The sequence below is a fragment of the Cavia porcellus genome, unplaced genomic scaffold (genome assembly GCF_034190915.1).
Source record: "Cavia porcellus strain 051 isolate PalLab524CR breed Dunkin Hartley unplaced genomic scaffold, mCavPor4.1 scaffold_10, whole genome shotgun sequence".
NCBI lineage: Eukaryota > Metazoa > Chordata > Mammalia > Rodentia > Caviidae > Cavia > Cavia porcellus.
The window spans coordinates 83198463-83216378 of NW_026947493.1; the positions used below are offsets into that span (position 1 = coordinate 83198463).

The following is a 17916-nucleotide window of genomic DNA, read 5'->3' on the forward strand; positions in this document are numbered from 1 at the left end:
AATCTGAGTGCTCATCTCCTGAACAGTAATTAATAGACGATTTCAGCCTTGCATAAAAGTGACTTTAAAGGTAACGAGGATGATCTATTTCATGAAAATAACCTATGATCCATTTGTTGTTTTTTTTTTTTTAAATCTATCTTAGCAACTGATGTATTTAGTAGTCATGTAGAGTTTAGAGAATTAGTTATCTTTTCTCTTTTTCTGATCTGGGGATAGAAGTTCATATTTTTGCTCCCCTTAAAGTGAAAGTCATTAAGATTTCACAAGCATGGCTGTCATAGATGGGTCTATTTCAATCAGATTTATATAAATGGGTCTGTAAACCAGATGACAAAAAAGAATAGAAAGTCTTAAAATTATTTCAAATGCTGGAAATGGTAGAGTCCACCACCAAGACTGGACTGCTTTAGGTCTGATCTTTGTCCGATGCTTAGGGGAACTTGTAGAGGGGTGTGGGGTCACTCATGGGAGGCACCAGGGAACATTTCCCCACCAATGACTGAAGATATGGTCCCTGGCCTGCCTGCTTCTGAGAAAAACAAACCAGTAAAAAACCCTGACTCCCAAAGGGTGTTTATGCACTAATTTAATTCTGGATAGGTGTCACAGACTGTTGCATAAAATGTTCCACACAAAAACATTATTATTAATAACCTTAATTAAAGCAACAACACTTGCAGCACACAGATTCAGCCAAATTAGGAAAATTACATATTAAGTAACTGGGTTGCTAAGCAATATTACATCCTCATTTTACTTAATTGCTGTAATTAGCATCTCCCAGCAGATGCCACACTGGAGGCCACCCAGCACACACAGGAAGAGAGAGAGAGAGAGAGACAGAGACAGAGACAGAGACAGAGAGGGTGAGGGGGGACGGGGAGGGAGGGAGGGAAGGGAGGGCGGGCACATGGTCAGTGCCTTAAAGGGTTCTGCAATCCCAGTGAAACACCCACTGGCCAATGGAGCCCAGCTCCTCTAGGAAAGAACTGGCCCAAGAACCAATACCAAGTGGACCAAGGGGCTCACTTCTGTCTTGTAAACAACCTTATCTGACCGCGGTGCTAAAAGTCAGACGGAGTCTCTGGTTCCGGAGCTGGACCGCATGGAGGGACATGGACTCTTACAGCATTGTGGGGCCTGGAGCATCCTTCCCTGCTTGGTAGGATGAGCGACAGCCATCACCTTCGCCCTCGGCCAGCAGCCCGGAGACACTTGAGGCAAGAGGCCATTTGCTGATGCAAGGCGGCCTAAGTGCGCCACCCCGGTGTCCACAGTGACCCTCTCTAAGTGGAATTCTGAGCCCTGCGTACACAAGGAACCCGTGGCTCTGGGAAGGAAGCTCTCGTTAGGGCCCAGAATTGGAAGCCAGGTCTATGACCACACAGCCCACACTCTTTCTGCCACAGCGGAATAGGGGTCAAACTCCGGGCCATCAAGGGAAAAGGAAAAGCACCATTCTGGTCATCTGCGGGCTTCTCTGTGTGCTATAATTAAGGTCTGTCACGCAGCGGGGCGTGGGGTGGATCCCGGTAATCCCAGCACCCTGGGAGGCTGAGGCAGGAGGATCGCAAGTGTGAGCCCAGCCTGTGCAGACCCTGCCCAAAAAAAAAGGAAAGGAAGCAAGCAAGAAAAAAGAGAGCCAGGCAGGCCAAGAATGTAGCTCAGCGCGAGCCACGCCCACCAGGAGACTCGCAGTCTAATGGATGTTCTCACCTGCCAGCAGCCTGACCTCTGCAAGTTCTTCCTCTGCAGTCGCCATCTGTCTATTATTAACGCTGCAACAGCCATCATCTAAAATACGCTCTGTGAAAAAACCTTTGATTACGGCCTGTATGCTCCTCGCCCCACCTGCACTGTACGGCAACGCATGCCACGGTGCGGACACACGGGGAGACTCCGCAGGGCCCCGCGTGCAGGGCGAGGGCATCAGCCTGGTTCCCCGGGCAGCAAAGCCAGGAGTGAGTATCCATGACCGCCGACTGGCAGCACCGGGGGCCCCATCTTGCCCGCCTTCAGTTTTTGCAACCCGCACGTGCCACGAGCCCCTGCCACACAGTGCTGGCTGCTAAAGGGGGTGAACGATCCTGCCCCAAGGTGACATCCACGGGCTGCCCACTGGCTGTGTGGTCCCCAGCTGGCTTTGGGGGTGAGTGGAGCTTCTCCAGGCTCCCCACTTCTGAGCCCCTTCCTCCTTTCCTACCAACCAGTCAGCAACTTCTCGGGATGTAGGGACTCGGAGTCCCTGATAAAATGCAGTGTTTCATCTCATGCGAGTCGGGGAAACCCTTTCTCAGTTGTGCACACTTTATTTTCTCTGATCTTAGCAACTGCTAACACTTGGTGCTCACTTGCTGATTAGTCCGGTGCACAGGTTTACTGTGTTCTGCAGGATCTCGGTGGTCCGACCCAGGGAGCTTGCCGTAGAAGGAAACACTGCCCCAGGGCACAGGTGAGGAGCCCTGATTTGCCAAGATCACGTGGCAAGGAAAGGCTTTACGGTATCAGGATTCAATTCCTTGTCTTAGTTACTTTGTTGTTGCTGGGACCCACAAGTTAAAAGCAAAAAGGTTTCTTTTAGCTCCCAGCTTGCAGAGGTTCAGTCCCTAGTCAGCTGGCTCTAAGGCGGGGCAGCGTGGTGGAGGAGAAACAGCCTGCGGCAGGGAGGAGGAGGCAGCGTGGCATCGAGGGCTGAGGACAGACAGATACCATGTCAGGCCATGCCCAGCGTGGCCCCCCTCTTCCCACCCTTCAACTCCCAACATCACAGCCAGCTATGAACCCGCAGACTAAACCCATTCCACACTCCATGATGCAGCCCCACTCTGAGTGCGTGAGGCTTTGGGGGAATTTCTCGATATGAGCCCTAACCTGCCTGTTTGGATGGATTCCGACATCTCGGATGCTGATGTCTCTGCGGATTTCCCACTCACTGTCCTGAAGAGCTCCCCACCAAGAGGAGGGAGGACAGGGCCCAGGGGGCAGTGGGAGCACCAGGTCTAAGGGCACCGATGGGGAGCGGGGTATAGCAGGCTAGGCACAGTTTGTGACCCACAGGGTCTCCACCTTGGGCATGTACATCCTTCTGTGTACCACGGGGAGTTCCTGGGGCGCAAGCCCAGAGCCCCGAGAGTGATGCACCCTGACCACTCAGTGTTGGGTCTGTGCCACTGGCCAGCACGTCCCACTGAAGGAGCTCCTGAGACGTCTCAGGCTGGCCCGAGGCTGCCGCTGCTTCTGGCCTTTAGGTCGGCTCCTGAGGCACTCGAGGTTATCCAGGTGTTCAGCAGTGGCACTCAGAGCCCCCGGCCACCTCTGTCTCCAGTCACAGGGCTGAGCAGTGTCCCTCTTTACAAGGTCAGCATGCGGGAAGCTTCTGCCGGCTGCCATGGCCGGGTGTGCAGAATTTCTAGGTTAAGCTTCCTCCAGAATCCAGAGCCGCTGTGACCTTAATCCCTGTTCTCTGCAGACCCATTTGACCTGCCCTCTGGGACAAGAGTGACAAAACCCACACTCTCACTCCACCCGCAAATGTGCCTTTCTTAATGTTCGGCAGCGTCAAATAAACTTTGTTTCAGCAGAAATGTTTTCCCAAGGCCTTGTAAAAGGCGGAGGGGCGAGAGAGCTGAAATGATGGCCCATCTGCTGACTTCCCGCATGTGCCATTGGGGCGGCAGGGCCCCAAAGTCTGTGGGGACCACCGTGTGAGTGTGGCCAGGGCATTCACATCTTCCAGAAACGTGTAAATGACATGGCCTGGCCCTGACAGGAGAAACCCAAATGAACAAATCAGCTCTGAACCGTGGAGGAAGTAACCTGCTTCCTCCTGGCCTTGGGCCCAGCCTTCTCTCCGGTGTCAGGGAAGCAGGTGTCTACGATTCTGCGCAAAGCTGCGGCCCTTGAGGAGGGGGAGGGGGAGGGCAGGACGGGGAGGGAGGATGACTGATGACCATCATCTGTGCCAAGTGAGGGGTGCGCATGTCATCACTAAAAGCAAAGCAAGCAGCGTGTGGTGGTGCACACCCGTCATCCCAGAACTCAGGAGGCTGAGGCAGGAAGGTTGCACAAGTTGGAGTTCAGCTGGGGCTACATAGTGAGACTGGCTCAAAAATCCAATGAATGAGCAAATAAATAAATAGCGAAGAATGAATAACTGTATAAGTGGTGTGTCCCCCCCCAAATTCATATGCAGAAGTCCTGATCCCCAGGGTGATTTGTGTTTGGAGAAGGGGGTCTTGTAGGAAGCAGTAGGTCAGTGTGGCCATAAGCAGGGAAACCTTGTTCATAGTGTAGCGTCCCCACAGGAGGGGAAACCCAAGGGCTCTCGGTCTCTCCAAGCGCGTACCCAAAACAGAAGCCACATGCAGAGTATGACGGCGTGCGCCTGTCATCCCAGGACTCTGGAGGCTGAGGCAGGAGGATCACCGCAAGGCTGAGTCCAGCCTGGGCTACAAAGTGAGTTCGAGACCAGCATGAAGTACACAGTGAAACCCTGTCTGCAAAAAACCAAAACAAAACTGAAACAAAGAAGCAATCATGTGAAGCGACTGAAAGAGGAGGATGTCTACGAGCCAGGAAGAGGCCCTGGCCCCAAACTGACCAATCCGGACCCAGGGCCTGACTCCCCAGCAGCAGGAGCACACTTGCCATGTCCAGGACCCTTGGTCTGGACATCCGTAATCGCGAAGGCCGTGTGCTCCCGTACACTCTGAGCACGGCGCAGCCCCCGCGGGAAACTCCACACCACGAAGCTGCCCGGCAGAGAATGACTAAAATGCTGCCAGAGTTGCCTCTGTGTACGTTTCTCAGTGCCAGACGCCGCCTAAGCTGTGTGTGAAGTGCAAGTGAGCCTCACATTGCCATCCCCTCGCCAGTTCCCTCGGTGTGTGTGGCAAATATCCCCAGTCCTAAGTAACCTAGAACTTAAGCACTTCTGACCCCAGGCAGGCACTTCCCGACGCAGGTTTTGCTTGGCTGGGCTGACAGGGTCACATGCTGTAACAGCTCTGCAGTGGCCGTGGTGACCCCATTTTTCAGATGAGAAGACAGAGGCCAGAGAGATGCCCCCTGGGGTTTGACTGAACTGCCGTGGAACAGGAAGCCCCACAGCACAGCATTTGTTCGTCCTTCTGTTACTCCTAAGCAGGTATTTCACCAGGACTTTGCTGGCTTGTTTTTAACATGTATTGTTTGGCTGATTCTCTGGATTTTAACAGATTTCTTAGAAGGGCCCTGACAGTCACTCATGGATTTTAGCTGGTCGACAGCATTCTGTACGTGAAGGGGGGCGCACGGGGACAAACATGTGACCCCCGAGCACCACATTCGGTGTGCACCACAGACGCGCACAGAGAAGACTAAAAAATTTTTAAATATAGTACATGTCGTTAGAAACTCCCAAAGAGAAAAAGGGTTAAAATCAGGAATAAAGCCACGTGTGGTAGTGCACACCTGTCATCCCAGCACTTGAGAGGCTGAGGCAGGGGGATCATTGTGAGTTCGAGACCAGCTGGGGCTACACAGTGAGCTCAAGACCAGCTTGAAATGCACAGGGAGACCCTGTCTCAAAAACAAAACAAGACAACAGGAATAAGCCAAGCAGGGCGCAGCACGGGGTGTCACGGGAGCTACCGAGGAATAAGAAGAGCGGGGTCAGGGCAGTGTCCACTCTGTCATGGGGCACCACAGCTTGAGGCGAAGCAGCAGCTCTGAAAAACTGCAGGGGACCCCAGAGGCCAGGTCCTCCCTGCCAAGACCCCCCCGCTGGCAGGCAGCTGGGAGCAGGGAGCCGGCGTCCACGCAGAAGCCCACAGCTGGCACCTCTAGGTGTGAGATGTCACAGCCCCCAAGTCCCTGGCTCCGCAGAGACCCATCTGACTGACACACTGCAGGTGAATGAGAAAGAAGCAGCATTTACACACCGGGAGAAGAGAACAGACCTGCGGCACTGGGGAAACAGACGCACCTTGGGATCATAATGTGACGTGACGTGAACCAGACACACAAGGCTCGATATAAATAAATAGAAATAAATGAAACAGCAAAATAAAAGCCAACAGGAATCAGGGCGATAGATCTTTCTCAAACGGGAAGCTGGCCAAAGGGTGGACTTGGGGAGAGTTTGAAAAATAATTAAGATGAGCTGGTGCCAGCTCCCCATGGGGAATGTGATCAACGTGTACTGCAAATGTGGGCCACTAAATAAACATTGTAAAAAACACTGGGAGGCTGAGGCAGGAGGATCATTGCAGCCTGGGCTACAAAGTGAGCTCAAGGCCAGCTTGAACTGCATAGCGAGACCCTGTCTCAAAAAGACCAAAAATAGAAAAGAAAGAAACCAACAAACACACAGTCGTTTCCTAGATGCTGCACCCCAGAGAAGCTGACGAAGACCAACAAACCCTGACAGCCGATGCCCGCACCCACAGGTCCCATAGGGACCCATTTCACCAGCATGCACTGTCCCATGGGCCTTGGAGACGCCGCTGAGCTGCATCACTTATAGACAAGTGGGAAGCAGGTCAAGGGGTGGGGGGCGGTGTAGCTCTCAGCCAGGCTGAAGCCCCTTTCTGCCGGAAGAAAGAGGAGGCCGTGGATTCCCAGCTCCTGCATTTCCAGGCAGCTGCTCAGGAGCTGAGAGCGAGCTCCCTGCTGGCTGGGGGGATGGAGGAGGAGGGAATGTGCAGGGGCCACTGGATGCTTCTGGACGCCCTCTGTGCCCCCTGCCAGCAGCTGGAGGTCCAGACAACAGCAAGGTCCAGTTCTATCATGGAGCTCAGGGCTGACGCCACCCAAAGTGAGCTTCATTCTGCACCTCAGCTGTGAGGCTGGGCGGTTCAGGAGGAGGATATTCTAAACAGGTGCGGATCACCTGGAGGATGCCAGGAGTCACCATCCCAACTGTCTGCAGAGTCACTGCTCCCTAAGAATGCCCCCTTGCTCTGTGACTCGCTTCCCCATTTGTCCCTGACTTGCTCAGTCTTACCCGAACAGTTGATCTTATTGGTTGACCACAGTTCTGTCCCACCTCATGCCCGCCTGCCTTGCGAGTTCCCTTTTTCCCCTCAACTTGAGACAAGGTCTTGTGGCTATGTAGCTCAGGCTGGCCTTCAACTTGCAGAGATTCTGTTACAGATCAGGGCAGCAGCAGGGCCCTGTGGCCCTGACGGTTGGACAGAGGGAAGAACGTGACCCAGCTCCTTGGTTTCTTTCTTTCTTTTTTTTTTTCTTGGTACCAGGGTTTGAACTCATGACCTCACATTTGCCAAGAAGCACTCACACCGCTGAGCTAAACCCCCAGCCCTAGCTCCTAGTCTAACTGTACTAATCCTCCTGCCTCAGTCTCCTCACCCAGGTTATTCCAACTCTTGTTCCCGAAAATTATTCCAAGAGCCCTGAGTCTGAGCTGCCTTCTCAGGACCTGGAATGCAGCAACTGTGACCTGGCCTTTCTTTGCTTTTACTTGTGGGAAGGTCTCAGAATCGAGGTATCAGAGGCAGCCGACCAGGACAGGAAGGGACAGCGGTTGGGCTGAATCTGCACGGCCCCTCGGGGTGGCCCAGGTCCCGGGAACATTTTACGGCCTTTAGAATCTGATTACTGCGGTCTGACCACCTTGCTGTATTAGGCAGCACTCGCAGGGCCGTCCAGCCTGGCTCCTATTTGGAAAAACCTCCTCTACCCTTTACCACTGAGAGCCATCAGGGGTGCCTTCAGGTCAAGTCTGCTGGCCCCATCCCTTATGCATCCCGACCGGGAGGCGGAGGAGATGAGGAGTTTGCTGTGGTCCTTTCAGCCCTGGTCACCCCTTGTATTTCCCCAGGTCCCGTTCCCTTCCTGTGCCTGAGCCTCACTCTCATAGTCTATGTCCTGTCCGTCTCTCTAGGACCAGGGACTGCCTGTCCACTGCACGGGACAGATCCCCAAAGCCAAGTGTCTAACACTGACTCTCTGAGACCAAACTCTGGGACCAGACTCCCCAGCAGTGCACGGAGCATGTGCAGACCATACCATCAGCACTGTGCTGGGAGGGCCACCAACTCCATTATACACGCCCAAGTCCAGGGAGAACGGCAGCAGCGCACACCCGGGGAGCGGGCCACAGACCGCACCCAGGCCTGGGCAGCTGCTTGGGGCAGGACTCAGGGGCCGCTGGACGTTTGCTCTCAAGTAGAGGCCTTCGGAGAAAGCAACACACATGGTGAATTTAGACCACAGTTCACGTGGCTGCAGCAAATAAGGGAACGAGGGAGTGTGGATCTCTCCCTCCCTCCCTCCGTCTCTCTGTCTGTCTGTCTCCCTCTCTCGGTCTGTCCTCTATTTCTGTCCCCTTTATACTACACAGGAAAGTTTAAAACTCACAAGCCCGACACTGTGTGGAGGAAGGCACAGGCAGGCCCAGCCCGATTAGACTCAGCCGGCCTTGCGTCCCAACCCAGCCCTGTAAGACAGACGTAACTCAGCCAGAAAGCGCAGCTTGCAGTGCTAACTGGCTTCGAGGACAGACCGGCTCAGTTAAAGCCAATGATCTCCTCTTCCTGCTCATCCAGGCCCCTGACCTTCTGCTGGATTGTAAGAAACCCCCTTCGGCCCAGAACGAGTCTGCCTGACAACTGATGACCCAACCTAGGAGCCAATCATAGACTAATCTTCTATCAGCCTTTTGTACTTCCTGCTTAAAACACATACCAGTGTCTGTTTAACCCCCAGGCAGGGCTGGTGCTTTGGGCTCAGTTTCCCCCAGCCAGCTAGCGTAATAAAGAGTTACCTTCACCTCCTAGGTGCTTTTGTGTCTTCCATCTGATTTGATCCTAGTTTTTCCTATAATACCACAGACTGAACTCAGGGCCTTGGCACTGCTTCACACTGAGTTACATCTCTATCCCTTTTAACATTTGAAGAAAAATTTGAGACAGTAAGTCACTAAGTCAGTTGCGTAACCTGAGCTCATAGCTGTGATCCTCCTGCCTCAGCCTCCCACAGTACTGGGATTACAGATGTGTGCTGCCATACTTGGCTAGAGATATCCCTTTGAGACCCTAACTTTAATGCCTTTGGATATATACCCAGCAACGGGGTTGTTAAGTCACACAATAGTTTTATATTTAATTTTTGGAGGAATCGCCTGTTATCTCCAATAAAATGCACAAAAGTTCCCTTTTCTCCACATTTTTGCCAACGCTTCTTATCTTTGAACTTCTCTTCTCCTTCAGTACTAGAGATTGAGCCCAGGGTACCATGCATACTAAAGCAAGCACCTTACCATTGAGCTATATCCTAACCCTTCCAAAAATGTTTTTTATTGAGACAGGGTCTTGCTACATTGTCAGGTGAAATGTGATCTTGTGACCCTCCTGCCTCAGCCTCCACACCACAGCAGGATGTGCACACCTGCTGTCTTAGGTCTTTGATAAGTGTGGCTTTGATTTGCATTTCCCTGATGACTGCTGACCCTCAGCATTTTTTAGATCCTCCTGGCCATCTGCATGTCTTCATTGGGGAAATGCGTATTCAAGTCTTTTGCCCATTTTTAATGGAGTTTGTGGTTGTTTGTTGTTGTTGAGCTGTTGGTTATAGGTATGCTTTTTGTTGTTGTTGTTGTTCTTGTTTTTGTATTTTGAGACAGGGTCTCACTATGCAGTTCAAGCTGGCCTCAGATACACTATGTAGCCCAGGCTGGCCTTGAACTCACAGAGATCCTCTTGCCTCAGCCTCCCAAATGCTGGGATTACAAGTATGCACCACCACACCTGGCTTGGAGCATAGTTAAGAACAACTAGTTGTTTTGTACATGGATGCTTCCTTTCCTTGGCACCTTTACTGAAGGGACTGTCCTTTCTCTGTGTGCCTTGTTGATACGGTGGTTAAAGGTCATCTGACCACACAGAAATGAATGGATTTACTTTTGGACACTGTTTTATTCCATTGGCCAATAGGTTTATATGCCAATACCTCACCCTTTTGATTACTGTGACTTTGTAATATATTTTGAAATCAGTAAGTGTGATGTGCCTGAATATCCATCAGTAAGGACAGTGTAGTATTTATTACAGTGCAGTATTATTCAGCTTTTAAAAAACAAAGCAATCTTGCCATGTGTGATGGTATGGGTGAGGCTAAATGGCATTATGCTTGGTGAAAAAAGCCAGGCACAGAGGGACCAAGCGTTTGGTCTCAGTACCTGAGGGATCTGAAAGAGTCACATTCCCACTACAGAAGCAGGAGAACAGCGGTTCCCAGGGCCTGGGCGAGGGGAAGGAGGGCAGCGCTGGCCCAGGAGTACCAAGCTCCAGCCCTGCAAAGGGCCTGTTCTGCAGCGCTGCTGTACACCACCGCACGGCACCCCAGGCGGACAACACAGTATCACAGGTGTAAGCCCCCCCCCCCCAGGGGAGGTCTCGCGTGTCCCCATCCTGGGAAATGAAGCAGATAAGGCAGAAGCAGAGCTTCAGAGGCCATGCTTGAGGGTACAACATGGCACTGACTGGGACGGTGGTTTCATGGATGTGACGTTGACCCTTGTGCACGTTAATACGTGAGCGGTTCTGCAGGTTTAAAAACGCTGGATTCATGTGAACAGGAAGGTGCGCTGTCGATACCAGGAGAAAGACAGACAGAGCCTGAGCCTCGGCGAGAACCATCTGCCTGGCTGAGAGATGTGTGGCTTTCTTTAGGCAGATAGACAGGCAGCACAAAGCAAGCACAGGATGTGCTAACATGATCGAATCGCAAGTGTGGCCTCGAGCTGCAGTCACAGCCCACCCAGACCCACGCCAAGGCTACCTGGTGGCGAGGAGAGGGTAGGAGTGCACGGGGCTGAGCCAGGCTTCCTTCCTCCGTGGCAGGCTGTCATACAGCAAGAGGTCTTTCTCCGTCAGGACAACCAGCACCGGCTTCCACTGCTTCTCGCTGTCCCCAGGGACCTGCGACAGAAGGCAGAGCACCATCAAATAGCCACTGGGGAACGAGGAGCTGGGGGTGGCACTCCCCACACCCAGGCCCAGGGGCAGGAGTGTCCTTCGGTGCAGGCTGCATGCTCAAAGAGCAGACCCCGCCAGGATTCCTGACTCTGGAAAATACCTCTGCGCTCCAGGGCCCTGACCTGCACCCACAGCTGTACTGGCTCCTGCACCTGGACCTGAGCCTGCACCTGGATCTGCACCTGCACCTGGACCTGGACCATCATTTCCGCAAGAGCAGCCAACTGCCATGCACCTGCCCCAGCCTCTCACCCTCTCACCTGTGGTCAGCACTGAATCTGGATCTCAGCGTGGGAGGCCAAGGCTTGGGGGAAGTGGCACTCCCAGCTGTTTCTCTGGCCCAATGTATTTGTTTTTATCATGGAAGTCTCTGGAATAATATTCACAGTCCTTGGAAAACACGCTCCAGCAGTTGACTTCCCCCGGTACTCCTGTGGGAAGCAGCGGCCTCTTGCGGTCTTTTGCTGCTGATGGGTACCACTGAAATGGTGCTCTGGCTCTGTTCCTGTTCAGACCCACTCAGCAGGAAGCTCTTTAACCCAAGGGCTGGGGACCTGGCAGGGAAGAGCATCCCTTGGGCAGCTGGGCCAGCTATGCCTCCGCGTCCCTTCCATCCTCAGAATCTGTTTGCTCAGGAGCAGCCCTGGCGCCCGTGCTAATCCCCTACGCCGTTCCACCAGGGACACGCGCTCCCTCTGGCCTGCACCCCGGACCTCACAATCAGCTTCGGTGTGGTTTGCAAAGTCAGTGCTCCACCCTGGCTGCTCAGAGCTCGACAGTGTGGCCTGAGCATCACTCAGGGAGGGAGAGCGCTGGAAAGGCAGAGCCCCGAGCCCACCCAGACCACAGAATCCACCTGCATCTTAACTGCACCGCCAGGTAACTCTGGTGCTCACTACAGGGAAGAGCCGCCGCCCTGGTGGAGTTCAGACCCCTTCTGATGCCGGTACCACTCCAGCGGAGACCTTGCGTGACAGGCCGCAGGACGCCGTCACGGGAGGCGGAAGTGAAGGATGCGGTGCGCTGGATGCAGGACGCACTCACCCTTTATTGCTGCCCCCTCATCGCCACCCCGAGCACCCTGAGAGCTGTGCCTGGGCCCCAGCCTTCCTCTAACACCACTGCAGCAGGAACTCCCGCGCCACGGAGATGTAAGGCACTGCGCACGGCTGAGGCTTGCTAGTGCCAGGTATCAGCAGCCGGAGCCCGGGCACTCACTTGCGTGTGGCCTGTGTGACTCTGGACACGCGGCTTTCCTCCGTGCTCCCAGGTGCTCTGTGATGAAGGTAATGCCGTACACCACAGAGGCTAACAGTGCTGGCTTTAGCCAGGCGTGGTGGTGCACTTGGGAGGCTGAGGCAGGAAGATCTCTGAGCGTGAGGCCAGCCCAGGATACATGGTGAGTTCAAAGCCAGCTGGAACTATATAATGGGACTCTGTCTCAAAAGGCCAAAATCAAAGAAACCAACAGAAAAGAGTGCCGGCCCTGGCTTTGGGGTCCTGCAGGAGTCCGCAGAGCCTCTGTATCCAGTTTCTGTGTTTGCCAAATGGGTAACAATGGCTTTGCAGCAGAGGATGCCAGGAAGACTAACGGAGCTAAAATCTGCAAAGGTGGAGTGCGGAGTGTGCACCACAAACCCCTGCTCAGTCACAGGCACCCACAGTGCCCCAGCGGGGCCTGAGTGCGATCCCTGCGAGCCGGGTGCACCACGCCAAGCCCCTGATATCCGGCCGCACACTCACCAAGCGTCTACACAGAAGGTTGCTGTGAGAAACAGCGTCGCCCGAGACAGGCTACTGTCCTTCTTTGGGAAGAGTTGTAAAATGAGCCAAAACCACTTCTGCCCCTGAGAATTTCAATATCTTCTTTCCTTTCCAAAATTCTCCTCGGAAAACTCACTGCACAATGATCACCTTTACATCTAGCTCCCTTCTTCCAGAAATTCCAAGCAAAAACTCCCTTTCTAAGGAAAAATGCCCACCCTCCCTTTGCTGGCTAGTTATACTACAATGTGAGTGACTGCCACAATAATTCCTTCCCTTTTGCATTTTGTGTATACTTTAAAAATCTAGCTTTAGCTAATTGCTTTTGTAAGACAGCTTTTTTCCCCCCAACAGAACAAGAGCATCGCCAGGAGATAAAAACAGATTTTCAAGAAGAAACATGGCAGACCTAACACGGTGAATAAGCTACAGTCTTGAGGCATGAAGTGTTGGGGAGGGGGCACCTGAAATAAATGTTCCCAGCTTTAAACATTACACTTAGTAAACTGCTTTTCCAATTCATTAAATAGGCCTGGAGAAAGCTACAAGCGACCCTCCCGAAGTGACTGTCTTACTTACCTAGTCGGATCAGACCCATTAACTTTGACCAGGATCGGTCACTTCAATGAGAATGTGACACAGCATCGCTCTCCAGAAATGACATGGGGTTTGCAGCCCAGAGTCAGCAGCAGACAGCAAGGTCCCGGCAGCCCTCCCCACCGTGGGGTCACAACTCACTCATACCAAGCGGGACAGAAAGGCCTGGGTAATTCCAAAGCCCAGAACGCTCACAGCTCATGAAGGAGCCCCGTGCGGACACATTAGAACCTGCCTGGGAATCTGCCGAGTGCGGAGCTCTCCGAGCAGAGCTGCGCTTCCAACACCCGCACAGAGACCCACTGACTGTCCGCGAAGAGCAAGTATGGCAACCAGCTCCCAGGACACTCAGCTTGATGTGGTTTCTAACAGTGGGGCACTGGAGATACACTGATGTGCGTAACAGCGGATGGCACGCGTGTATACAAGCACTGAGCTGCATTCATGTTTAAAAACAGCAGAACGTGCATTCTTGTCCAACACACATGGCCTTTACCACGACAGACCGTCATCTGGATCTTAAAAAAGTTTCAACAAATGTAAGTGTTATCCAAGTTAAACAATGTGTGTTCTTGCACCAAAATAAAATGTTGGCTCAATGTGAGATCTAGGAAAAATCCCCAATATTTGGAAAAAAGAAAAGACTTGCAAATAATCAATGGGTCAATAAAAAAATCAAGAAGTAGAAAGTGCTTAGAACTGAATGTAAATAAGGACAATAGAATCAAACAGGAGACAGGAAGGCAGAAAGACTTCAGACAGCCACCTCTGGTTTTATCTTAATAAATTAGAAACAGGAAAGCAAATCAAACCAAAACAAGCAGATGCTAGGAAATGACAAAGTCCAGGATAGAAATCAATAAAAAGAAAACAGAAAAGCAACAGAAAATTTAGGGACGCTAATATCCATTTAGTTAAGATCAATAAACTGCACCGGGCTGACCAGCAAATGAGAGGCAGGACAAATTACAAACCCGGCAGCTGAGCCTGGGCCGGGGACACACAGCCCGGGAATATTTACTACTGAGTGGAATGTAAATGACAGGTGAGGGGAGCCGTGAGAGTCCACCCAGGAAACTTAACAACGCAGATGAAGCTGACAAGTTCCTTGAAATACACACACTGCCTCCTCACTGGAGAAGCAACACGGCAGGGGTACCGTCTCTATCACCGATCCTGTGCCTGTGGTTCGAATTATTCCTACAAAAAAATACCCAAGGGCTTTACACGGAAGAATTCTACCAAACATTTAAGGATGAAATAGCACCAAATCTAGATAAATCATTCAAGAAAATCAACATGCAGGGAACATTTCTAAGTAATTCGACGGTGAGCCTTCCCGATTACCAAATTAAGACAAAGGTAATCCAAGAACAGAAAGCCACAAATTAATGCTCTTCGTGATTAGTTAGATTTTAAAATTACAACAAAATCTGAGCAAATCAATTAAAAGGACAATTAGATTAAAAGGACAGTACATTATAATTAGATTAAAAGGATGATACATTATAAATAAGTGAGATTATTCTAAAAATATTGGGGTTAACATTCAAATATCAATAAAATTGGCCATATAAAAGTAAAATAAAATATGAAAGTCCTGATTTTAAAACTTTTGGCAAGCATGAACAGAATACAACGTTCTCAACTTGACAAAAGGCAGTTCTGACAAACCTGCTGCTGACACCACACGTGGAGGACACCATGTTGCCCGTCCCAGACCCCACGGTGACTGTGCCTCCTGGCACAGTGCGGCCGTGCAGAGGTGACTTCCCTAACCCAGCTCTCAGTTTAACGAGCGAGTCCAGCCAAGGCTGCGCACCTGTCTTCCTCAAAGCAAGCGGTTGATGATGACCCAGCATTGTCTGTCACCAGCGGTCATGGATGAACTCAGACCAGCTGTGACACCATGGGGCTAAGATCTGAGATGTCTCTGCTGAGGCTCGCACGACTCCAGAGGAAAATTCCCTCCAGAATGGCTACAAAGCAGACTACTGGTTAACTGCGACCTAACCCTGGCTGTTCGGTCCCTGTTGAAGGAAGGCTTGGTTCCCTCTGCTTGTAAACCTTGCCTGCTGCGCCACCTGTCTAAGGCACCCAGCCCAGAAGCCCGTCCCAGCAGCCGTTCCCCCTGGGGCAGACGGGTATCCATCACCCCTCCATGCTCTGGGTCAGATGGAGACATCTGGGTTTCCCACGGACCTGGCACTTCCTGTGGACGCTGTTTGAAGGGAAGATCTGTGCTTTGGATAAAAATGAATTCCTCTGAGGGCTTGATGCTCAATTCTTTCAGACCGGTTTTAATCATGTTTACTTATTTGCTCAGGTCTGTTGCCTTCTGAGGAAAGTCGAAAAGTAAACTGCAAGTCCATGCCCTGCCGGGGTCACACAATATCATGGCACAGTGGGGTCAGAACTGTTTGGAGTTTGTCAAACCTCGAGGCCTCTTAAAAAACAGCAATAAATTAGAAGGGGCGGCTGGGGAAAAGCGGGTTAGAGGGAACTTAACATCCTTGAATGAGTCATTTCAAGGGGCGGGGATCAAAATCTGCAGGAGGGGAAGGGAATTCTGTTTATCTAGGCTGGGAAGCAAACCCAGAAGAGCCCCTGCTCTAGGAGGGGCACTGGGTGGTTATGTTGTGTCCCCTCAAAGTCATATGTTGAGGAAGTGCTAACACCAGGCCTCAGGGTGTGACCTTATTTAGAAGCAGGGTCACTGCAGATGTTAATTCCTTATGTTAGGATGAGCTTAGCAGCAAGGGCTTGACTCCTAAATCCAGTACAACCGTGCACTTGAAAAGGTGAAAGCCAGGCACACACAGGATGGGGGCTCGCAGACACCGGGGCAGGAGCTCTGGGGTGCATCTATGAGCCAGGGATGCCAGAAGTGGCTAGCAACACAGCTAGGACTCTCCTCTCCTGCCAGTCCTCAGCAGGACCCAGCTGTGTGGCCCTTGAGCCTGGACACCTGGCCGCCAACGCTACAAGGCAATGCGTTTCACACTTACGTGCTGGAGCCACCCGGTGTGTGGTTCTATGCCTCAGCAGCCTCATAAGCCAGTACAAGTGCTACACTACGCACTGCTCTTAATCCTTCAGGAACCCTTCAAGGCATTTATTACCTCCACACACACTTTTTGAGATAAGGTCTCACTATGTAGCCCACACTGGTCTTGTACGCATGACTCTCCTCCTGCCTCAGTCTCCCTAGTGGCAGCATTGCCAGGTTCTGGGGTCCTAGGGTCTCCTTCTAGAAGTGTTCTCTAGGTTCTTTCTGTCCTCCCCAAAGAATTAGTCAAAAAAAGCACACACACAAAAAATAGCAACGCTTTGCATTTATTAAAGGTAGAAAAAGAAACAATGAGCGGAGGCCAATTAAAAGCAGGAAAAAAAGTGCACTCTACGGATGAGTGCGAACCACTGGGAAAGAGCGCACAGGCAAGAGCACAGTAGCCGCCATCAATCCTATCCCCCGCCCCCACGGGCTGACGTCATGTCTAAGCCGTCCTATCAAAAACCTGCTTGAGGGGTGGGGGGGAGGCGGAATTTAGTTTAGCCGCATAAACGCCTGCCTGGCAAGCTGAGGTCGTGAGTTCGATCCCCGGTATCAAAAAACAAACAAACAAACAACAACCTTATTTGAGTTTTTGGGAGAACTGAAGACAGCACTCTGCTGGGTCTGGGCAGGGCTGCGGACGGCTTTTGCTGTGCCCGGGCCCTGGTTGGTTCTCTGTGTCACAGGTCCCGCCCACCTCCCCAGCGGCTTTGCCACGCCCCAACCTCCTGCCCAGTGAGATCGCAGGTGTGCGCAGGTTTTTTATGATCCCTGTGGCAGAAGACACGTGGTGGTTCAGAAAGTTTGAGAAGTGGCCACACACTTAGATGACTGGAGTCATGAAGCCAAGTAGGCGCCCTCTTGGGGTCCAAGCCTGTGCTGGGTCCAGAGAACAAAGCTGGCATTTCCCAAAGAGAAGGACGGAAGGATGCAGGGAAATGAAGAGAAACGTGGGGACCCAGCTGTGCTCTCTCCTGCAGGTGGAGCCCTGGGGACCTGCACCCACGGCTCCTTCTGGGGTCCTCCTTTCGTCCTTCTTCCCTACCTTCTGCCACGTGGGCTTTCACTCAGGGCAAACTTAACAGACTGGCCAGGCCTGTTGGTTCTCCTTTGAGTAATCAAAGCCCTGCTCCCCAACCTCAGATCTGACGAAACAGGTTCCACCGAGGAGCTCTCTCCCTTTGTAACAAGCAGCTGGGCAGAACTGGTCTCCAGCTGTGAGGAAACAGGGTTCCTTTTCTAGAAGGGATGGCACCTTGTCTGAGCCCTCAGTTTGATCCAGGAGCTTCTGTCATTTTTAGTAAACCCTTTTTCTCACAGCTGGTGTTTAACCCGTGCAAGAGTTCACAAATTCTAAGACAGTAAGGTTCAGCGTGATGTTGTGTGCAGGCTTTTAAAATCAAACATGGATCATGTGTTCAGCAAAATGATAGATGTGTCACGCTATCAAACGGCATCCGGGTATTTGTAACTACTAAGATGGTCTTAGTATTTGTGCATTTAGGAAATTTAAGTGAC

General features: G+C 51.9%; 1 protein-coding gene across 1 annotated transcript in view; it reads right to left on the bottom strand.

The window, feature by feature from the left end:
- Nucleotides 1-17916, bottom strand: part of Sntb1 (syntrophin beta 1) — a 199580-nt gene that overhangs the window by 19374 nt on the left and 162290 nt on the right. The window contains exon 4 of the mRNA XM_003480170.3: nucleotides 10786-10925. Coding sequence (XP_003480218.1) covers nucleotides 10786-10925 — 140 coding nt within the window. The remainder of the gene's footprint in view (nucleotides 1-10785; nucleotides 10926-17916) is intronic.